This window comes from Prosopis cineraria, unplaced genomic scaffold (genome assembly GCF_029017545.1).
Source record: "Prosopis cineraria cultivar Desert tree isolate PC_DT_omini unplaced genomic scaffold, ASM2901754v1 PC9, whole genome shotgun sequence".
Classification (NCBI taxonomy): Eukaryota; Viridiplantae; Streptophyta; class Magnoliopsida; order Fabales; family Fabaceae; genus Prosopis; species Prosopis cineraria.
In genome coordinates, this window is record NW_026555340.1 from 31,961,669 (window position 1) to 31,986,280 (window position 24,612).

A 24,612-nucleotide genomic window follows, 5' to 3' on the forward strand; every position below is an offset into this window, starting at 1 on the left:
GTACGGCGTCTAGAGGAATGGCAAAATGTAACATGTTCCCAGAAAAAGCCAATTTTTTTATTATGCATGTGCATTTTTTTATTGAAGGCAATCTTATTTGAGAGATCAATGGAGCACCTCTTCTAACGAGAACTTGAATCTATGTTTGTTGTGTTATGAAGGATTAACTTCTTCTCTATCAGACCAAATCCTATTGATTGAGAGCTAGTTTTTAATTTCAAATGTTTAGTGTATCATACAGAATAAACTTTAATTTTATATGCTATCTAGAACCTGAGAACCACTTTATTCTTTTTTCATCGGTCTTAGTTCTGATTAACTTTGTTTATTATTGAAGATGCAATGGTACCATTAATTTGAGGACAGTCTTTGGCGAGATAATGCATTCAAAAAAGAAGTGATGCTTTCAATTAGGGGGATGACGAAATGGAAGACTTGATTCAATTTAATTCAATTTTATTTTCCAGGGCTTCGTGTCCCTCTCCGAGTGAAGCGACATAAAGAATCAGAAACAACTCACATAAAGTAGATTCAGATACCCATTTTAAAATACCCCCACATATTCGAGACTTCTTATTGTAATATATCTTCCACGCTTACTTTAGCACTTTAACTCTCATCCTTAAAAATTAAAGGTCCAAAAGACCCAATTACTTTATTTCCTTTTGTTCTCTCTTACATACTTTTTCCAATCATTCTCTCTATTTTTTTTAAAAAAGAATCTAATCATAATTGACCTGTACTCCACTGTATATCTCTACTCTGTCCTACATTTTAACCCAATAGCTCCATATTTTCTAGTAATTAACGCAACCATGAATAATTTTATGTACAGTTGTTCTCTTCAAAGTTTAAAAATTTTAATAAATTTAACTTAAGTTATTCTTATTTTCAGTCTCTAGTTATTTTACTTGTCTTTATAATTCTCAACTCCATTCCTTTTATATAATTTTGATATTTTTTCAGTTATTTACGATAAATTACTTTCAAAGGAGAAGTGATAAAGCAGCATGTATATGTTATGATTTCTCCGAGATCGCTTTCATCATTTCATTTTCATGCAATAATAGCAACGCGGAGAATATCATGAACTGGCAGTTTAAGACATCCTTTGCAGATGAATATAGAATAACTCAAGTATGATATAATTTTGAAGCTGTTACTATGCTTGTTTCTATTTTTGTAAATGTTATTATCTATTCACCAAATAACTTATCAATTACCAGATATACATAAAAAGAAGCATCTTCAAGTTATAAAGTCGAAGAAATTAATGGAGGTCAACAATGCAACAAGAATCACCTGAAGAGAATATTTCTTTGGCATGAATGAAAAGTCGGCCGGGGGTACAATTGACAAATTGAAGTTATTGTGACATGAAACAGATGTGGGGGTAGCCGAAGCAGCAGTAAATATTGTTATTGAAGTTGTGATCAATTCCTCAAATGCCAAAAAAGAGCAACCATGATGTCCTGACCCACAGAATAAAAAAGAACTTATAAACGATAAGTAAGCTTTAAATGACACTCACTAGCTCATCAGTTTTAAACTTGCTCGTTCCTTATTATTAACACTTTCGGCCATACACGGCATCTTATAACTAATAATACTAGCGATATCAGATAACCAAATTAATGAAGACGACGACGATCATTCACACCAGCGACTACCATACCATGCATACAAGAACTAATTCATCATCTTTATACGTATTGATAATTTGCACTGGAAGAGGAGGAAGAAAAAAGCCAATAATATCCATCGGCTAAAATGATTGAAAATATATTTCCTCCCAAATGAGCTCAACAGGTTCGAAGGATCGATAAAGCCATGCTATACAATCAAGCATGCTCAAAAAGTAAAGGAAGTTATTCAGTTACTGTAGCATGGGGTGGTCACCTAGAGCGAAAAAAGAAGACACTGAGCTCTTGGCCAGCGCTTCCTTCGGGATCAATCAAGTGGAAGGACTCAGAGTTAGAGGAACCTCGAACTCGTCGAAACTTGGCTCTGAGGAACATGAGCTCATTCTGTTTGATAGTACCAGCGCCCACGACAACGGAACGCATCACATTGAAAGCTTCTAAATCGCTATTTGAAGGCGCCCGTTTGACAGCGTAACCCATCTTCTTCCCGTTGCAGTGGACACGCCACAAAGGAGTCGACAAAAGGTTGCAGTAAGAGCCAGGTGTGGCGGTCTCTAGAGCCATTCTCAGCGTTCCTCCTCTCATTTCTTTGGCTAAAGTGTTGGTGGCGACCGGTAATTCAAGGAGCAGAACTGGATTGGTGGACTGAGGGTTGAGCTGAATGCAGAATTTGACTTTGCCTCTGCGATATCCAAATATAGTGCCGGTGATGGTGGAGGCCGGGAGAGTGCGGGGCTTGATGAGATCGTCGTCGTTGTCGTCTTCTAGGAAGGTGCAGTTGCAGGTGGGGATTAGGAGTTGGAGCAGGGAATGGAGCAGCCTCCACGAGCGCACTTGTTTGTGGCAGTCCACGGTGGCGGCGGCGGCGGCGGCGCCCACGGTGGTCATGTCCATTGCTGTATGTTTGTGGGCATGTATGCCACCCAGCGTGGATGTATATATAGCGGATGCGGAGCGGGAGAGGGGTCTTTTTATTTTTTCCCTTGCATTTTCTTTCATTTCTTCAATTCCTATCCTTCAAATTATTTTATTAAATACTTTTTTTAAATAATAAAATTAATGATTAGTGGGAATGAAAAAAATGATGAAAAATGGAAAGAAAAGGAGTGAAGAGATCCCAAATTCATGCGGAGCAGGCAGTTGAGTAACTCTTCTCTTCTCTCTCTGTTTCTTTAAAAAAAAAAAAAAAACAATAATCATCTTATACTGTTCATTACCACTTCTGTAGCAAAAATCCGCACGCTCATGGTCATAGGGACCATAAAAAGCGCCTTAACGTGCTTTTAAAGTCCTTACGGCCTCACCGTCGTCATTCTCGGTTTCTGTTTTTGGGTTAAAAATATTTGGTTCATCCCGAGAGGTAAATTGATGATAAATAAACTTGGGTAAAATAATGAAGCTGTTCCGCTCATGTTTTATCCTATTGAATTATTTTAAATTATATTGCCCAATGAATTTTTTTACATGTTTTTTTGGTTCGAACATGGAGCAGAACGATCCAAAGAGAAAGAACCCAGGGACAGGCTATCCTGCGAGATCAAGATGAGCCCACACCCGCGACATGAATTCTCCTTCGAGAGTACATCTAATAGGCTGGAGTGCATGAGATTTAATGTATAAATTCTTGCACATGATTAATATATTAAATTGAATTTGTTCTAATTGGCCTTGATTGAATAATAAAATTAAAAAAAAAAAAAGCAACACAAGAAAATCCAATACCGAGCATTAATTAATGTTTGGAATCTGACCGAAAATCAAAAAGCCGTGAAGCCCGGTTTTGAGAAAATTAGTGCAATTTCCCGCTCCCATGCTAGTTTTATTCCTACCTATCTTTAGATGCTATTTAGTTGCTAACAAAGATGTGATTATAATGAATTGAAAAAATTAAAATAAAAAAGATTTAATTTTTACTGAGCATGATTGAATTTAATACTAAATAATATATATTACAAGCATGAGAATTATGACACTTAAAAAAAATATTATGAATTGTGACTCCTAACCCATGAATTAAATTATCTTTCTCTGTTAAGAATATTTTTTGCTTATTTTTTTCTATATTTTGATTAGCATTTTATTTTTATTTTTTTTCAATCAATCTCATTCTGGTAACCAAGACCTTATAATCCTGTTAATTACATGTCCCTACCTAAAAAATAATTATCCGGCATTCTATATTTAAAAGAGCTCCCGTCTAGAACGGCGAAGACGGAAGGCATGACACTATGACAGTGATCATCAATAATATCCGGAAAACTGGCTCCCGTATTCTCTCACGGATATATAGAACAAATAGCAAGATTATCATCAAAATTCCGATTTTCGAGAGCACGTAGATGAGGTGATTTGTACGAGAGACTATACGCGAATAGTTTTTATATAGTCTAAGCTAGGAGAAGAATATAGATGAGATGTCCGTACCACCGCCACTTGTAATGGGCCATCACCTGATGATTAAGCCATTAGATTTGGCACGAAAAGCTCTAAATATACAACTGTTAAACTTGGAGTGAATATGGCCATCTCCAATAAGCACAAGAAGAATACGTATATTCAGGAGATTCTTGAAGGCACTTTTGTCTCAATTATTGAAGAAACCCCACTTCTTTGAATTTTAAGAGGAAAAGCGCAGCAATAAGAGGAGTCGGGAGTGTTATTAGGTGAAGGAGGCATGTGAAAGGAGCAGAGCGTGGTGTGCGGAGGAAACCAGAAAAAGTGTGCTTCTCCTTTTGCTTTCTAGCCTGTTCCCTCCACTCTTGTCCCTCCCAGGCTTCCGTTACATTTCACTCAAATATGCAGTTTAATTTTTCCACTGCTTAATTAATTTGTCCAAAGATACAGCTCATGGACACGAACGACCGTGGACGAGGCAGCCTCCATATGTGGTAGAACGTACATAGGGAAGAAAAACACGAGAATGTCACGCTCTGCTTCTGGGGTGTTGGGGTAAACTCCAGAAACGTAGGGCCAAAAAGGAGGAAGAGTCCATATAAATAGATTGGCATGTAGTCAAAATTAGAGCATGGCATGGCGCATGGCTCGTGTGTCTTCAGAGCTATATTTGGCACATGGATGTGCACCGGACAGGACTGCGTGTGCCGTCTCGCTGTCTGGGTCCTCGTGTTTACCGCGCCCATGCACATACTTTGGAGTTTTTTTTTTTTTTGATAGATAAAAGGGGGCAGAGCCCAAATACAAAGAAATTAAGAAAATTCAGGAGATTTTGATCCCATACAATCCTTTTGCACTAAGTCCCTCAAAAATGGGGGAGTTGAATCAAAACGAGCGGAATTGGAAATGCCAAATTTCGCAAGGGAGTCCGCTATGTTTTGCTCACGAGGAACAAATTTAACACAAACATTCTGGCTATATTTGAGTAGATATTAGATCTCTAAGAAGACAAGACTTTCATTATATGGTTGTTTAGGATAATCATTAATTAAATCCACCAAGTTTTTTGAATCAAATTCAATAATAATTTTCTTGAAGCCAATATCCCATGCCAAACAAATGCGCTTAAAAACAATCCATTCTTCAGCTCCAAAAGGACTACATTGACCAATAGATGCAAAGAAACTCACAATCCAAATACCATCGCTATCCTTGGGCACATCTCCATATCCAGCTTTGTTTGAGGTAACAGAGATTGCATCATCAACATTAAATTTTAGCCACCCATGTGGAGGATAGTACCATTATTTATCAGTTGAATTAGCAGCTCCATAAAGATGAGATGAATAATTTTCAATCATCACAAATGATTTCCAAGTCAGAAGTATATTCATAGTAGGATCATCTAGTTTTTGGAAATCTTGCTGAAAAGTACAACCATTTCTCCACTTTTAAAGTTTTTAGATTGTAACACCCCAAATTAAGTTCCAGTTAGATGAGACTCCTGAGGACGAAGCTTTAAGATTTTTAACCATCCAATTTTTCAGCTCCAAAGTAAAGAAAGTAATGTAGTGATTACGAGTAGCAGTTTACACCATATTTGACGGGCATAAGTACAATCCTTAAAAATATGCAAAATATCTTCTTTTGCTATCTCACACCAGGAACAAAAAGGAGAACACCCAGCCTATGAAGAACGTCACTTATTTGTTGGGAGTTTGTTGTGATAAGAAAGCCAAATGAAGAGATAGATTCTCTCAACCCCTTTCCATTTCTAGATTAATTTAAAATTAGGATAAAAAAACTAGAGGTGATTTCTCAATCATAAAATAAGCACTTTTCAAAGTAAAAGACCCAATATAAGTGCCATTCCAGAGCATAATATCACTACCAGCAAATTGTGAAGTGGGTATAGTAGAGATAAGTTTGGAAAGAATCACATTAAAAACACAATGAGAGATAGTGAGATAAAATCCCAAGTGCCAAAGTGTATCCATTCTGTAACCTTAGACTTTGATTCCTCTGTAGAAAGTGGTCTAATCACCATATCTTTGATTTTTCTATTTAGAAACAGCCATTAGTAGTTAAAGAAAAAAATAGATTCTTTATCCCTAAGTTGCCATCTAGTTCCCTTCTCAACAAAATCTTTATGTTGACATATAAACTATCACAAAGGAAAATCCATTTTAGTAGAATTCAACAAGTTCTCCTCAGATCTAAGCATATATTTTTCTTGCAACAAGTCAACCCAAAAGCCTTTATTACTAGAAACAAGATTCCAAGCAAGCTTTATACCACAAGTTTTATTAATCTAGGATAGTTTTTTTAACCTTGAGGCCTCGATAGGTTTTAAGGAGTGATATATTTTTCCTACTGATTGGGTGAAAGCCCTTAGAATGTGAGCTTCCCCAAATGAAACTTCTCTGTATTTTCTCTATCTTGTTACAAATAAAGATAAGAACTTTGGCACCTTGCATGGGGCACAGAAGGATTGCTCTTAGCATGAATTTGCTTATGATAACTTTCCTTATTGTAAAGAGACAGTTTGACTTTTAGCTTGCAAGTTTGGCCTTTACTCTCTCAACAATATAACAAAATTTATTTCTAGGCCGCCTATCATTTGAGAGAGGGAGGCTTGAGTATCTATCTATCACTGCAACAATTTTCATTCTCGCTATTCTTTTAATCTCGCCCTTCAATTCAGCATAAACATTTTTGGAGACAAAAAGTGAAGACTTTGACAAATTCACTTTTTCTCCTGAAGCAGAGCAAAAATCTTTAAGGCATTTTATCATAACAGAAGCTTATTTCTCTATAAACTCACCAAATAGAAGCAAATCATCAACAAACATCAAATGGGAAATTGAAGGACGTTGCTTGGCAATGTGAATGGGTTGCCATTGACCAAACTCAAATGCATCACTGATTAGATGAGACAGTCTACCATACACAAAACAAACAAAAAGGGTGAAATTAGGTCTCTTTATCGAAGACCTCTTTGAGGGGTAAAAGAATCAAATTGATTTCTATTTCATAAAACATTATAAGAGACAATTGTAATGCAATTCATGACTAAGGAGATAAAAGCAGAACTCATACCAACTTCAAGCAGAACTTGTTGGAGAAAATCCCATCTTATGAGATCATATACCTCATCAGGATCAATTTTCATTACAAATAGGCCTGTATTTCTCTTGGATTTCTTCATAATGTGCAAGATTTCCTGTCTTTATATTATCCTGAATTTGACGGCCAAGGACAAAACTAGTCTAAAAGGGTGATATAATTGAATCCACATATCCTTTTAATTGTTGATTTAAAATTTTTGCAATGTCTTATAATGGATAGGACAGAGAGACATTGGTCTAAAGTGACTAATCAACTCTGAATTATCTCTTTTAGAGATTAAAGAGATAAAAGTCTTACTAACTTCCTTAACAAAAGCCTTGCCTTGGAAAAGTTCTAAAATAAATTGACAAAAAAGATCCCCCCCCCAATTTCCCAACTTCCTCTTAAGAAGATTGGAGAGAAGCCATCAGATCCCAAAGTCTTACAAGGGCCTATAGAGAAAACTGTCTTTCAAATTTCTTCCTTGGATGGGATAGTAGACAAACCATCAATAAGAGAATGTTCAATAACGGGAAAAGAGGATTCAGTGGATAAGTAACTCCCTTGAGCATCTTCAAGACTGTAGAATTGCTTAAAGAAACAAGAGATTAGATCCTGAAGTTCATGATCACCTTCTATAATGTCTCCAGCATCATTCTTCAGAGATAAAAACTTTATTCCTCCTTCTTCTCACAGTAGTTTTGAAATGGTATCTAGTGTTTCTATCACACTATTTATCTAATCAATTCTGGACTTTTGAAACCACTTAATTTTTTTGCATTTCAAAATTTCTTCCAATTCCTATTGAAGAAAGGTTTCAAGTTGACACAAAAATCTGAAGTAAGGATAAGCATTAGATTTTTAAATGCCATTTAGTGTAGCTAAAATATGTCTTTTCTTAGCCTCCACCATACCAAAAGACCTCCTTATTCTAGATTTGAATGGAGTCACGAAAGCAAGCTAATTTTTCCTTAAAATGATTTTCAGAATTCCAATTGTCTTTCAGAATATCTATAGCGTAGCTCTCTCGCTCTCACCTAAAAGACCGTCACTGCAATCCATCCATCCCCACTCTAATGAAGAAGATGATTTACTTGCTAGAAGTTCAAAGAAAATAAAAAATACAAAAGAAGGAGCTAATGGTAACCTTCTTCATGGGAACTAGCCAAAACTAGGTGCAAAGGAGATATACGATGAATCCCAGTTATAAATATACGATGAATTTCAATAATGAGTTAATTTTTCCTCAAAATGATTTTCAGAAAGCCACGTTTCATTTCATTCTTTATCATCGATATTCTTTTCTTTTTCTGTAAGGTGGGCTTTTTTACTTTTAATTTGTAGATAGATCGTGGGTTCTCACTTTTTTCCTTACTACAATCCCACTATCAGCCACAACAGGGCCTACTGGATAAGACTGTAGTGGCCCTTTCCTCCTTGATTTTATTTGTTTCTTGCTACATGGATATACCAAAACATGACGTTTATCGTGATGATGAACTCATCCTGTTTGATGGACATGCAGGTCCAACCCATTCTGTGAGCGGATCCAGCCCATTGCATTACTATATTGTGAACGCCCCTTCAATACCCAAGAAAATTGCTTATTGTGGCGGGTCATGTCACAACCCAGCTCCTTGGCGTATGTCAGATAAGGTGTTAAGGTCAAGCATCGTAACAATTCTTTGTAAGAGAGATTATGCTCGTTGATGACGCCTATTTTTGAGAGTTGAAACGATGCTACTTTTGCGAGGGCCAGGTAAGTCACACATGTAAATGGACTAAGAATATCGGATTGATTAAAAAAGGAAAGGTGCTTTAATTTAGATTACGCTGGATGCGTTAGCGTCATTGCCGAAATGCAGGCGGGAACGTGGTGCGAGTAATACTAAAAGAGACCGCCATGCATGTTTACTTGCTTCTTTGAAGTCCCAAAGGACCCACTTAATTTCTGCTGTCTTTAATTTCGTGCCCGTTTGGTTAGGCTTCAAAATTGATTTTTTTTGCCTGAAATTGATTTTTAAAATGAAATTACCCAAACAGCTGAAAAAGGACAAAAATCAATTCTGAAACATAACACGCGTTTTTCCGGAAGCTGATGGAATCAGCTTTTGCCAAAAGTTTATCAAAAAAACGTTGGAGAAAATTACAAACGAAAGCCCACGAAAAAATTACAAACAAGTACATAATTTAATAAAAATAAAATTAAACTCTCTTCTCTTCTCTCTCTTTTTTTCCTTAATAAACTTTAAATTTTGTATCCTCAAAAAATTAATGTTTAATATTTAAGAATTAAATTATATAGTAATTTATATAACTAAAATTGATTCTGATTAAATTATCTAAATATTTTTAATTCTGTTAAAATTAATTTTAAAAAAATAGTATCCAAACACATTGCTTTATAATATAATCAATTATAATTAAAATCTATCACTTAATTAATTATTTTTATAATTTATTATACTTAACTAAAATTTAAACGAACCCTTCACATATACCCAGAATTCGCCACGACTTTAATCAGCTGACCTTTATCTCCCGCCATTATTCTGTAACATCTGGACGTACGATATGTATGTGTTTACCATTCAAACTTCAAAAATTAGTCCACAGAAAATTAATTTTTCATAAGCGTGTTACTCATTTTTATAAGCCACCTATGGCCCATTCCAATCAATCAGCCACCTAAACATTATTAATTATTAAGTATCCAAGTCTTCCCCCCATTTGTTACGATTGTGTATTTCTTATTTTCAAATTAAGACATTTTTTCTGAGTTTGGTTAGAACTAACCAGTAATTTTTTCAAACTTCAATATTTATTCAAAATAAAAAAGTTTTATGTGATTTCTTATCTTTCAGAAAAATTGAAAACAATGGAAGTTTGGATTTATCATATTGACCTAACACCGACAAGAAGTATCATGCGATAATCCCAATTGAAAACCTCATTAGATAATTAACGTCAAACAACATAATTACTTTTTTTGCTACCTAAACTTACAACCTCTACAACTTTTTACTTTAACATTAATTTTTCTAATCAAATCCTAAATCATCATACTCCCAAGCACCAATGTGAACACATTTAATAACACACTGAACAAAAAATGTCCCCATTGGGATTTTTCTTTCCAATTTTTTTAGCATGTCACCCTGTCACTGTGATGCTTTTTAAAACCAACCAATGGGATTTTCCTGGTTATAATTTTAAATTTTAATCGCGAGAAAATTTACACTGCCACTGCCACACGAGGTTTCGAAAGTTGGAAGAATTGAATGAAATTGTCAAATGGTTAGAAATTTGGAAGAAGAAGAGGACCAACTCTGAAGCTTATTATAGAATCTTGGTTATAGATATACGATGAATTTTTGGAAAGCTCAACACTTGTCCCTTTTACCAAATATGTCATCAAAAGCTGCACAATTTTCTCTTGGAAGTATGGTTGACAAAAGGAGATGATCGCAATACTGAGCTGAAAGCCCATCATAGGTACGGTGATATTAATTTGACCTCGTCATTGAATCGGAGGAATGGGATGGGGCAGCGCTTGATCATCAACGCCGCCAAGTCAGCCAATAACTTATAACAGTTTGCTGCTCTTAATTCTCTTGCAGCCATCGTTACTCTGCGCACCGCCAACGCGAACTTATGGCGAAGCTGAAGAATCTCATAGGGGTGATGAAGGACAAGGCCTCGCAGGGCAAAGCTGCCTTGCTCTCCAAACGCGCCACCCTCTCCCTCCTACGCGCCACCAGTCATGATTCCTTCACTCCTCCCACTCCCAAGCACCTCTCCACCCTCCTCTCCCTCGGCGACGGCTCACGCGCCGCCGCCGCCCCTGCCATCGAACTCCTGATGGACCGCCTCCAGAAAACCCACAACTCCGCTGTCGCCCTCAAGTGCCTCATCGCTGTCCACCACATCATCAAGCACGGCACCTTCATCCTCCAGGACCAGCTCTCCGTGTACCCTGCCTCCGGCGGCCGGAACTACCTCAAACTCTCCAATTTCCGAGACAACAGCAGTTCAATATCGTGGGAGCTGTCTTCCTGGGTCCGATGGTACGCCCAGTACACGGAGCAGTTGCTGTGCACCTCCAGAGCCCTAGGGTTCTTCCTGGGATCAAACTCTTCATCCGATGCAGAATCGCAAGGAGAAAGAGTGTCAGGTCTCATGAACGCCGATCTGTTGGGGGAGACGGACGCTTTAGTGGCACTGATTGACGAAATCGGAAGAAAACCCGATTGCGAATCCACGAAGGGGAACAGATTGGTGGAGGAGATAGAGAATTTGGTGGGCGAGGATTGGATTTCGATAATGAAAGAGGTGCGGGTGAGAGTGAAGGAGTTCAGAGAGAGATTGGGATGTCTGAGCTTCGGCGAAGCGGTGGAATTGGTATACGAATTGAAGAGAATGGAGGAGAGTAAAGGGATGAGGAGGATGGTGGCGGAACAGAGCTTCTGGGATTTTGTGAGAGAAGTGAAGGAGGAGGCTGACCAGGAGATTCTCAGAGAGGAGATCAAGGGCTACAAAACCGTGAGGAGACATAGGGCCAGCGAATCAGATCGGTTTGCGAGGTCAATTCTCAGTTCAGCTGATTATCTCCGATTTCCCTCCGGGAGGTTATTGTAATTATGGAAACTATTTTCCTCCTTTTGCTGGGGATTGTGATTTATAGTTTACAATTGCATATAAACTTAATTTAATTCAGGATCTCCTTATGAACATTTTCGTTCCTGTAAAATATCTTTTGATCATTTGATTATCTGCACATTAAACTGTATGATACAAAGTACGTACGTGAATCCAGGATGAAGATGGAAATTGCGTATGAGTTGGGTCCGGAATCCGGATGAAGAGAGATAATTATCCGCTAACCAACTGGTAAACGCTAATTAAAAGGTGGATCCCATGTAACAATGGCGCTGAAGACCACGCGTCTGGGAGTGGGATCTCAAGGACTCAAAACTCAGCGATCGCCATATGTTTAAGAGAGAACTGAGGAGACGCTTGTTAGTCAGCAGGCCGACAGAGTCGTGGTTGATTGAATGTGGTAGCGACAACCAGTAACTGAAAGCCATATCTAATGTGGAAATGAAATTATTTTGGACGAGTTGCTTTTTGGAGAGCTCAACTTATCCGTTGTTTGATGACCTTGACACGTACTCGCATCTACAGGGTGATAGAAATTACTCATCTTACATCTTCAAAGACACTTCAGAGCCAAAAAAACTCTCTGTAATATTATTTTTCTTTTATTATAAAAAGAAAAGAAAGACAGATGAGCTTGTACACCTGAATTATTATTCAATCGCAATCAATAACGCATAGACTTGTCTTCCCACAAGATAATTCTCGTGGTATTTATGTCCTGTTATCTCTGCTTTACTTCTAAGCATGCTTCAATTTAGCGACCAACTTAATCCAAATAATAGCATAACAAGCTTTTGAGCATGTAATTATGTAAAAACACACAGCATCTTCCCATTTCTATATTCGGTTCACTTGTGATGCTCCCGAACACTTCATGAGAACTAGAAATGTCTACGCAAAATTAGCCAGCGATGCCATTTCAAACCATTTCACTTGCCTTCACAGCTTATAACCTGTTTGGTATAAAATGGAAATAAGAAAGAGATTGAACGGAGAAAAGATCTTTCTCATAAACATGAGAACATGTTTTAGTCACTGCTATTTAGCAAAACACGAGGAAAGAGCTTTCCCTCTCCCTTTTTCTTTTCTCTAAAGAAATTTTCCATGTCTCCAACGCACCCTTCAAGGCTTTGAATTTCAGATAACTGCGCCGTGGGCTTATCTATACGGAAGCTCATGGTTTTATTTTCCCCCTAAATTGTTGGAAGCCCACCATACATGGAACCGAAAGAACAATGTAGAGATTGAAGTATTGGGCCACCGACCCTTATCAATTGTTACCAATCATGATTCAACATTTCATCAATCATCACCATCTGGTACCAGTAAATGATGGCCCAACCAACTTGTGGCTTCTCTTCCCTAAAAATAGGATGAAAACGAAAGATATCGGAAATTGTTTTGATTACAATCATAGAAAGTAATTATTATTTAATAATTTTCAGATTATATAATATCTTTCTGATTGGGCAATCAGACTGTAATACTGCAGCAAAAAAAATTATTTTCTCATATACTATCTTTTTAAAAGTATTTTCCAACATATTATAAATTTGAAAATTGCTTTGATACATACAGTTTAAAAATTTTTTTTAGTATAAAAGTATGGAACTTGGCTTAAAAAAAAATTAATATGACAAGCCAATAGTTTCAAATTTTATTGTTCAGTGTCTTAGAAAACTTGAAGGTATTATCACCTCCTGTCAAACTAATACAAACTCTCACAGATATGAATTTTATATTTAAAATATCACATTTCAAATCTACATTTAAAATTCATGTGTTTAAAATTCTTTATTTAGGTAATTTAAAAAATTTCAAATGAAAGAGAGAGATAAGTTGATATTTGGGAGAATTAGAACCAAATCTCACAAAAAAATTAATTACTACAAGATCCATTGATAAAATATAATTTATTTCAGTTGTCAACAAACCTTACATTAATTAATTTTCTAATGTAAAATTTTAATATAATTATCCCAAATATTTAAAAAAAATAAAAATTGAAAGTGATGTGTTAATTTTTATTTTTTGATTGAGGAGAAACAAGAAGTAAATATAAGAAGACATGGAGACATCAACAATAAAAACACAAGAAATTTGGATTAATGAGTTTATATGAGTGTGTTTGGGTTAATAAGAATTTGGATTAGATCAAATCTCTTTTTTTGGTACACAAAAATTTAAGTTCTAAAGCCAATTTTATCTATTTTTTATTATATTTCTTCCACAATTTTAAATTTTCTTCGTGCTATTAGTTAATTAAAATTTCAGTCACTTCAAACATTTCGTTCTCATATTTTTATTATCGAAGTCTCCATATCTTCTTATCTCTACTTCTTGTTTCTCATCAATTAAAAAATATTCTCACTGTTCAAAAATATAAAGCATTTTTTGAGGAGTTGAATGTTAAAAAATGTAAGGCATTTTTAATATTTTGAGGTATAATCATTGCTTTTTTTTTCAAAAGTGTCATTATTAATAATAACTTTATATTTATTATAAGTGTTTAATAGGGGTAATATGAAAAATAGAATTAGTTGAAAAATAGTTAATTAATTTATTGAGGGTAAGATTCAATTAAAAACTCTTTACATTTTTGAATGGAGGGAGTAGAAGTTAACACATCACTTTCAATTTTTATTTTTGCTTTAAATATTAACTTATCTCTCTCTTTCACTTAAAACTTTTTAAATTACCCAAATAAAGAATTTTAAAGATATGAATTTTAAATGTCACATGTGAAATGCAATATTTTAAATATAAAATTCATATCCGAATTTGTATAAATAACAATCACACATAGCGAGAGTTCATATTAATCTAAGTAGGAGATGGTAATATTTTACATTTTTCAAGACCCTAAATAATAAAATAAAAAACAGGAAAAATGAATAATTATCCACGCAGGGAAAAAAAAGAAAGAAGATTATTAACTTGTCATATCAACTTTTTTTTAATAAAGTATGAAACCAAGTTCCATACTTTTATATTAAAAAATTCTGAAATTCGGTATACATCAAATCAATTTTTAAATTTATAGTGTATGAGAAAATATTTTTAAAAATGTAGCACATGAGGAAATAATTTTTTTGCTGCAGTATTGCAGTCAAATTGCCTTCTGTAATGTTGTTTATAAAAATAGTTTACTATTTAGGTATTTTTAAATTTTATAATATCTCTATATTTCTATTATATTATCTCTCATTTCACCCCTTCTTTATTGAAATAACGAGAACTCTTTATTTTTTTTCATATAAAAAATAATAGAAATTTTATAGATTTTTTACTTTTTTTAAAAAAATTGAACAAACACGCCCTACTAAGTAATAACACACAAACAATCAAATTTGACATAAGCTTAAATAAATATTGCGAGTAATATGCAATATTGTGGAGGGGTGGTGAGGCTCAGGATTGGGTCATGCAATCTCTTTTGGTGGTGCTAAAGAGATGAATTGAACAAAATATATACTCCCTCTATCTCAAATTATAAAACATATCTAAACAAAATCTCACATACCAATAATTCATATTAAATATACTCAACGATCTTATTTTTCAAAAATAAAAATGTAAACTTTAAAAAATGCTCTTTATTTAATAACCTTAAATACATACTTAATTAGTATTAAATAGAGAAGGAAAAAAGATAATATTAAAATAAATTTATTAATAAAATTTTAATTTTTTTAAAATATTTTATATTTTAGAACGGTAAATCTCTTTTAAAAGTTTTTTATTATTTGGCACAGAGAGAGTAGAACGAAAAAGCACACATATGTGTTGTAGCCAGTAGGAAGCTTGGCCACTTACGTGTCCCTCTCTTGTGGCCATGGAAAGCAAAAGAAACTCGGATTCATTCGGTACTTGTTTTAAGGTACTTCTTTAACCACAATATATAATGTCTTTTAAAAATTTTACTTATTTTAAAATATAAAATATTAAATAATTTTTATAATTAATTTTTAAATTATATTCCTACTTTATTTATTATTCTTTTTAAAAAATAATACATTAAAATTTTAATTATTATTACCAAGGCATTTATATTGGATATTTAATAAGGATATAATTTAAAAGATGTACCATTTTTTTAAGAAATTTAGATTTCAGCTAATGTTTTTTGAAAACCATGAATTAGTTATTAATACTTTATATTGTGATCCAAATGTAATATAGTAATATATTAAAGATCAATTTTGGTCTCTTGAAAGATTTTAACTCTATCTCAAGCCTTTAGAAGACTCTTATTAAGTCTGCCTTGTCCACAACCAATATTTGTCAACTTTCTTGCGTTAAGTTGCCCACGTCTCTGTGTCATGAGATTGATGCCAAGTAGGGATGAGCATTTTACTCACAGATCCGTAAACCCACCCGACTTGTTGCTAAACAGGTCCATATATACCTGTATATAAAAGGGAGAAAACGGGTACGGGTGGGTGATCACCTGTTTAATACAAAATAGGTAGGTAATAGGTAAGGGCACGGGTGGCCCGTACCCCCCCTCGTATATTTTTTTTTAAATTAGACCCACTTAGTCACTTAGCCTTTACCATTAGTCCACCACTCAATTACCCAACCAAACCCAGCCCTAACTTCGGTCTCCTCCTCTCTTCACTGTTCGATTCCCCTCCAGCTTTCTGGCTTCTTCTCGGCTTGAGCCCCTTGACCAACATCAGCAATTACCATTATGACTATCAGTGTGACTTGACTAACTTCTTCTTCTTGGCATCAACCCCTTCTTCTCTCTTCTTTACTATTTGAGTCTTCTAGCTTTTTCTCATTCTCGGTGTCTCCTCCTTTTATCGTTTGTGTTGCTACAAGAGAGCCTCGTCGTTAGACAACACACAAATCCAGACGTGCTTTGACTCGTGCACACATAGATTTACTTTAGCTTTTCCAGATCTGCTTCTCTTTGCATAAATTTGCATCAATCTGCTTCACACATATCTACTTCAACTCTGTTATCTTCTCCATTCTTGGTCTAGTTTGAGTTGTCTTCCACGATTTGCCTTGACTTAAGCCATCTCCTCAACGAGTTGCTTCGATTTTACTGGATTTAGTTCAAGTTCGAGTTGCTTTCACACTAAATTTGGTTTGAATGTGTTACTTGAATCCTAATTTGTCTCATGAATCGAATGGAATGATATTTTTTTTTGTTTTTTATTAAGAATATAAGTACTGCAGATTAAATGGGTAACCCAAACCCGCATATACCCGTTTTGAAATGAGTGAAAATGGGTGTATGTAGGTACGGGTGAGTGGTTCCCCGTTTAGCTAAAAACGGGTAGGTAATGGATAAGGCCATGGGTGGCCTGTAGCCGCTTGTGAACAGCCCTAATGCCAAGTGCATAGACTTTCATTGGGGAATTTTAGAGGGAAGAAAAAGATGCATTTGGTTAGCAAGGATATTCTTTTCTTACCAAAACACTATGGGGGGTTGGGACTAAGACCTATTCACTTAGTCAATAGGACCTCGTTAACTATGTGCAACTATATTAAGGAAATGAACTAATGAAATGGTATGACTTTGGGGATTGACTTATAAGAAATTTATTAAGGATTGATGTTATTGAGGCTTCATTAGAGAATCAATCTTTAGTCAAGGTTAATTGTGGTTAATCATATATGTAGGTGTGTAAATATGATTCAAATTAGTCCTAGACTAATATATTAAGGTGAAATAGGGTTCAAAATAGATATTAGATTGGACTGAATCCAAATAGTAAGAGTAAATTAAGTGCATTATTTTTATGTCATGCATCATAATGCACATTGCACATGCTATGATATATAGTACAGACGTGCACTTAATCATCCTAGCTTGAAAATTAGACAAGAGAGGGAGAGAAAAGCTAGGGTTTAAGCAAAATTAATGAGCTCTACTAGGGTTTAGTGAAATTCATTCATCGTGCACAATTTTGAGCATTTAATAGCTAAGGTAAGCTCATTAAATTTCTTATTTGCCCTCTTTTCTTCATTTTAAGTGATTTTTCTATCGTATGAAGTTGGGGCTCTAATTTTTTAGCAACCCAACCCCTAATTGTGAATTAAATGGTTGTTTTAAGGTTAAATAAGTATGATTTAGGTTGTTTATAATATTGAATGGTTGAAATTTAAAAACTCTAGATCATTTAGGTGATCAGACAATGATATGGGTTATGTAGAGGTTAAATTAGTAAATAGGAACTATATTAAGAATGATCATGAGTTCATTTGAGAGAATGAAAGGGGGCGACAGATTTAGGTTAGTTGAATTAATTAACCTAATTATGGGATTAGGGCTTGGCTAGTGTGCTAACACTTTAATTAGTGTTAATTAACACTTTATTAATCATAATTAGTCTTGTAATGTATATAGACTATGGTAGAAATACTGAGGAAGGTGAATGTGCTCTTCTATGGGGGAGCTTTAATTGTAAGAAATCAAGGTAATTACTATTAATATGTGATTGTGTGTGTTTGTTTTGTTCAGAAGTAAATGTGTTAAAATAAGCATGTTTTTATTGTTTGGAAAATAATTGTCAAGTGGGATGATTATTGCACATATAAATATATGTATTTTTGTTCAAAAATGGTTATTGTTTGGAAGTATGTAATCGTCTAGTTGTTTGAAAGAATGACATGTCGAGTTTGTTTAGAAAATATGTATTGTTTAGGTATTTTGTCTGGAATTGTTATCCTACTACATGGTAAGTCTTCATTGAATTTGACGAATAGCTATTAACTCAAATTAACCCACCTTTGACTAGATGATTTTTTTTCAAGCACAGAAGTAGAAGGGAAATAAGGTGTTATCATGCTAAAAATATAAATTGTTTCATTTTTGTTTGGATATCCATTGTTGGAAATTTTGTAATTGGTGAAAAATTAGGGTGAAATTTTAGAATATTACGCTAAGCAAATCTGGAGGAAAGTCCAATGCTTTGATGCCTCCCTGATGGACTCTATGCTCAAAAAGAAATATGTGGATATTAGCTCATCTACTCTTATAATCTTCACCTTATAACACCCCATGGCTGTGGAAAGGAATTCTTGGCCATTCTAACATTATTATGAGCCAATTGAAGCGGAAAATTGGCAATGGAAGGAATGTTAAGATTGATAGTCATTTTTAGGATGAGGCTCTACTAAAGAACCATAATGCAAATCAACTTAATGTCTTTGATCTAATTGTTCCTAGTGCATCTTCTTGGAATCCCCTTCGATGGGATATGCAATCACTGTGGCATCTTTACTCAAATGAGGATGCCCTCAGAATTTCCTCCATTCCAATTTCTTATGCAAGTCGACTTGACAATGCTTGTTTGTGTGGGTTGTTCTTTTAATAATTACAATATTAGAAAAGGTTGTAGAGTAATACAAGGAAATTTCAAGAATGTCCACACATCAAATACCTTTCCTTGGACATCAATATGGAAGCTCAAATTACCCAAAAAACATGAGGTTAGTTTTTTTTTTTGGAAATTCCTTCAAGGCGCAATTCCTACCAGTGACACTCTGTTAAAGAATCACTTATCAGTCAACAATATGTGTTCTTTTGGATGTCCGAGTAAGGAAACCATTCCTCATATCTTCTTCAAATGTCCCTTTTCAAGGGTTCTTCCGTTTGGCTCTTTATCAATTAGATCTGATTTCTTAAATAATAGTAATTGCATTCAAGTCCTTAAGGACTTCACCTAGAAACTTATATCTAATTTGGAGACTGATTTTTTTTTTTTTGATGGTTCTGCTAATTAACATCACCTGGAAATTGAGGAATGGCATTATTCATGAGAGAACTAAGCTAAATCTGAACCGATTCAGGAATTTCATCATGCATTCTACTTCCTTAACCATATTTGTACTTGGAATGATTTGGATCTTCATGCAGCTAAAAAAAAGGCTCTAAGTCCACAAATTCATTGTTATGAAAATCTATTGAACATCCAAGCAAAGGAATTTCACTGCCATAATGAAGGATGGAGTTTTGTCTGCATTAAGAAGAAGAAGAGAAAGTTACATATAGCTCTAGATATCTTGATCTTGCATGAAGGGCGACAACTTGCCCTGCTTACTTGGTCAAAACGTAGACGTGTGAATATTGAATCCTTGAAAACATATCATCTCTATTCAGCTTTATCATGGATTGCGGCCATATCTTTTGAGGACAGTGAAGCTCGAGCTTAAGTTATCAACTTATTTTGCTAGCTGACTTTTTCTTTGGCATTGATCTAGCTGAGGATTCTTCTTCATTTGTGATTAAGGAGAATATCTATGCTCTTCTAAGTAATTTTAGACAAGTTTATATATTTCTTCTTAGGAATTTTAGTTGGTAGGTGGACATGTGTTAGCCATGTTTTTCTTTTTCCTTTTTAGTGTTGTTTTGGTTTATTTTATTTTCATTTCTTTTTTACCTTGTGACTGGACCTATTTGTCTTCCGTCAATTAGTTCAGAATGACCTTTACAGGTAACTTTTTATTCCAAGCTCTTCACAACTTGTGAACTGGCTGCGAGTAAGGTGCATAATTGAGCTTCCCAGTTCCCTGCAAGCTTCTTAAAAAAGAAATACAACTCATGAGTCATGATACTGCTTAAAAGCAAATGTTTACAGAGGAATCACAATTTTAAGCAAGTCTTCGTTCATTAATTGGATTGCAGAGGGATTTTTTTTCTAATGAGACGAATGTGAACAGGCTTGGACTCTGACACTGCCTTTGAAGGACTACCTCGGTGATTACGTCTGTGATCTTTTGGTCTCCGTCGTCATACTCGTTAACTCCTTTTTAAGATATTTTATTCCACTGCCCCCTGTTATTTATGATCTGTTGTGTAAGTTATGAAAAGCCTGGGGGGTTGGGGGGAATTGCTGGTACTGAACTTGTCTTGGTTGTCCATTTAGAAGCCCAGGAACCAGTCCTCGCCGTACTCTGCTACCTAGTGATTCCAAACTTAATTTACACTCCCCATCTCAGCTCTTATTTCGCAACTTTCCAATAAATAATTGTTTAATCAGATATAATTAAAATTTACCCCAACTTAGACTAATTCATCCACTTCTTAATCAGTGCAGGACCTTGAACCCTGGCTATTTTATACGGAACGAATGTTACATGATAAACAAATGGCTTGTGCAGTGCAAAATTGACTAGGTGGTCCTCTTCCTGATCACTTCAAAATAATTTTACTGTCGTCTGTGGCATAAATACTAAAATAATATACGAAGGACAGTTTGAGCAGAGCTTTCGACATCAAGGACCTGTCGTGATGTAAAATTTGCATGAAGCCACGATTGGCTTAATTGGTGTTGTCCACTTGTCAAGACATGGGGTTTAGTGAATTAATAATAACCATGAAACTCGTATTCCATTTCAAGGTTCCGAACTTGGTACATTTCCAAACTTTCATCTCCCTCTCCTACCCCAATCCTTGTCACACCAAGTCTAAACATATTACTAAAATAGAATGTAAAATGTAGCTGTCTATATATATACATATACACACATGTATACATATACACACATGAGAGAAGTGGAACGATGTAGTTTCTATTAGTCCTAGGCAAACTTGAAAGTAATTTTTGAATGAATGAATCTCTAAGTGAGAAAACTTGAGAGTGAAGAAGCAAAATATGATTGAAATAAGCTTGTTACACTCAATTCTTAACAAACTTGAAAGTGATTCTCAAAGGCATGAATCATTAGGTAAAATTTCAAATTGAATTATTTTGAAACCAAAATAAAGAAAGGGCTACGGCCCAAACAAATTATCAAAACTTAATTAATTTATTGTTGGTACCATCAAAGAATTCAGGGAGCAATAAAGGAGGCTGGAAATTGATGACCAAAACTAACAAAGAAATTGAAATAATATCATTAATATATTGATGGAATATGGGATAATGAGAAATTAGGATAATTAAAATTTATTTAAAATATTAGGATTATTTATTAGAGATACTTGAATGAGCATTTTATCTACCAGTATTAAGACTAATTATTTTATTTTATCATTAGCTTATATTCATTTATGTTCAATAAAATAGGATATTAGCAACCTATCAGTGTCTTTAAATTAGATTTAGAATTTAAATTATTTATTATTTTATTATTCTTATAACTCTATAAATAGAGGTAGAATTTTTATTTGTATTTAGTTTTTAATAAATATTGGACAGATTTTTAAGAGTTTTAGTCCTCTCTCTCCCTCTCCCCCCTTCTTTTCTTTCTTTCTAACTTGCGTAGGAAAAACACAATATAATGTTGGAACGAAGTTACTTCTCTTAAATCCTCGACAAGGCTTAAGAGTAATCATGAAAGCAAAATAAAAAGGGAGGGTTGGAGATCAAAACTTGATTAACCTTCCCCTAATATCTTGTAAGAAATCAGGAGACAAATGAGACTAGAAATTGAAGACCAAAACTAGCAAAGAAATTGAAATTATGTCACTAATATATTGATGAAATATGAGATAATGGATAACTAGGATAATTAGAGTTTATTTAATATATTAGGATTATTCATCAAGAATACTTGAATAAGGATTTTATCCATTAGTATTAAGATTTATTATTGTATTTTATCACTATCTTATATTCATCTAAGTTCAATAAAATAGGATATTAGCATTCTATCAATATCTTTAAATTAGAATTATAATTTAGATTTATATTTACTATTTTATTATTCTTATAGCTCTATAAATAGGGCTAGAGTTTTTATTTGTATTTAATTTTTGAGAAATATTGGATAGATTTATGGTGTTCGCATTTAGCACTCATCACAGAGTGCTCATTAGGCCAAGTCCATGAGTAATCTTGGCCCTCCATTTTAGTCTAAAATGATCTCTACTGTTTATTTAAATTAATTTTTAAATATTTTTAATATTATATTTATTAAAAAATAAAAAGTTTTAATATTAAATATGAATTATTTAGAGTATATTTAAATAGTTAATTTATGAAATTTATAATTTTTTTAATATTAAATTAGGTCATTCAAATTATATCTAAACTATCTATAGTCAAAGTATAAAATTTTTTAATAATAAATTAGACCATTTAAATTAAATTTGTATTGATCAAATTGATAATGAGTAAATTTATCAAAATTTTTATATTTTTTTATAAATTTTATTTTAACAAAAATAATATTAAACGTATTTAAATATTAATTTAAATAAATGACAAATATGATTTTAGACTATAACGGAGGGGAGGTGCAATCTTGGCCTGATGAGTAGGAGCTCATCAACGGTACCAAGTGCCAAACGCAGACACGCATTTATGAGAGTTTCAATCCTTCCTCTCCTTCTTTCCCTCCCTCCTTTCTTTCTCTTTCTCACCCACATAAGAAAAATACAATAGAATGGTGTGCTTATAATTATGATGTTTTGATTAAAGATATATGTTGATTAAGATGTAAACCAATATAAAAACAAATTTATGTTGTTATTCATATAATTGATGTAAATTTATGATAATTCGTTACTTATAACTAGTGTACCTATTGACTATTTTCCACTCATTAATGTAAAATGCCCTCGGTGACCAATAATCTAATATAGATTGTCTTTCACATAATAGTGCAACCAAGGTCTAAATAAATTAAATTTTAAATTTCATCAAATTAAATTATAGACTGCAGGTCAATGATGTGGAGCCTGTTTGGAAACACCTGAAAAATCAATTTTAGCCACAAAATTATGGTTTTGATAATTTTTACCCGAACACCCCACATTTTTAAAATTTCATTTAACTTTTCAAATTACATTTCAGTGAAGTAGATTTTTATTTTATTTTAAAAAATTAATATCATAATTAATTCTTAAAATTTTATTCAAACACCATTACATTTTAATAATCAATTTTTTTAATCAATTTTTTTCAATTAAAATCCTAACACACCCGTGAATAAAGTTAACAATAGGGCAATCAATACAAATATAGAATATTGACTTCTCTATACACATTGGCGAGATAGGATTACTCTCCCCACCAACATGCGTGACCAATTTTCCTCATATACAAAAGGCAAAAGCTAAACCCCTTTTAATCAAATTTATGCTTCATATAAAAAAGTTCAGAACCCACGATCAATTGCATTCTTTATCATACAAATTAGTAATCATAATTATACTCAGAGAAACAATACAAATTAATTTTATTTTTATATAATTTTTGAATTCAAATAAAAAGAATATTCGTTCAAATTAAAAATGGGCATTTAAGTTCTTATCAACTGCAAGCTCTGCTTTTTCACCCCAGGACTATCGCTGCGGTAAGAGGGAAGGTAAGTGATTTATTAAGAATTTTTTTAAGAAAATTATCTCGGCAAAAATAGAGGGTAGACCTTGCTTTTTCTCTCTCTGTTTAAAAGTGAATAATGCCATTCTTATATTTTTCAAAATAAGTTTAATGTTACCCTTATCATGTATCCGTCAAAAATTAAATTTTAAACTCAAAGATTTACTAAGTACCAAATAGGTTAATATATTCAAGCAAACACAATTTTTTGCTAAAATTTTAATTAAAATATAATAAATGTTTGACCTATCAACGACGGCATGATAAACCCAAGACTTATCAGTGACGTGATATTTTTTGGCAAAATTATCGCAAAAACAAAAAGGCAAGATAAAGAGGCCAGCATGCTTTAAATTTTTTAAAACAGACGTTTAAAGATAAATAATAAGTTAAATAATAAGTTAAAGTATATTTTTAATTTTTATAAATTTTTATTTTTATTTTTTAATTTTATAAAATATATTTTTACTTTTTTAACTTTAACCCTGATAGTATAAGTGATTATTTTTTATGTTTATCAT

The 24,612-nt window shown here is 33.7% G+C and overlaps 2 protein-coding genes across 3 annotated transcripts; one reads left to right on the forward strand and one right to left on the reverse strand.

Moving 5' to 3' along the window:
- Positions 1 to 1,335: 1,335 nt before the first annotated feature.
- LOC129319204 (protein MIZU-KUSSEI 1-like) lies at positions 1,336 to 4,592 on the reverse strand. The gene is made up of 3 exons (XM_054964203.1): positions 4,068 to 4,592; positions 1,900 to 2,653; positions 1,336 to 1,472 (listed from the first exon to the last, which is right to left on the reverse strand). The coding sequence occupies exons 2-3, from the start codon at positions 2,640 to 2,642 to the stop codon at positions 1,442 to 1,444; spliced, it is 774 nt and encodes a 257-aa protein (XP_054820178.1). The 5' UTR covers positions 2,643 to 2,653; positions 4,068 to 4,592; the 3' UTR covers positions 1,336 to 1,441.
- Positions 4,593 to 10,458: 5,866 nt separating this feature from the next.
- On the forward strand, positions 10,459 to 12,479 carry LOC129319803 (putative clathrin assembly protein At4g40080). 2 transcript variants are annotated; one of them, XM_054964874.1, is made up of 2 exons: positions 10,459 to 11,728; positions 11,962 to 12,479. In XM_054964874.1, exons 1-2 carry the CDS (start codon positions 10,800 to 10,802, stop codon positions 12,005 to 12,007), a joined length of 975 nt encoding a protein of 324 aa, XP_054820849.1. In that variant the 5' UTR covers positions 10,459 to 10,799; the 3' UTR covers positions 12,008 to 12,479. The 2 variants fall into 2 exon arrangements, with proteins under 2 accessions (XP_054820849.1, XP_054820848.1); XM_054964873.1 differs by lacking the exon at positions 11,962 to 12,479 and having other exon boundaries at positions 10,462 to 10,640; positions 10,766 to 11,857.
- Positions 12,480 to 24,612: the final 12,133 nt, after the last annotated feature.

What these genes read in the sequence shown, in the direction of transcription:
- LOC129319204 (XM_054964203.1), bottom strand. Translation starts at nt 2,642, where the DNA reads ATGAAAGAAAATGCAAGGGAAAAAATAAAAAGACCCCTCTCCCGCTCC. An exon ending in GTCTTCTTTTTTCGCTCTAG is followed by an intron (nt 1,473 to 1,899) that starts GTGACCACCCCA and finishes TCTGTGGGTCAG; the next exon opens with GACATCATGGTTGCTCTTTT.
- LOC129319803 (XM_054964873.1), top strand. Translation starts at nt 10,800, where the DNA reads ATGGCGAAGCTGAAGAATCTCATAGGGGTGATGAAGGACAAGGCCTCG.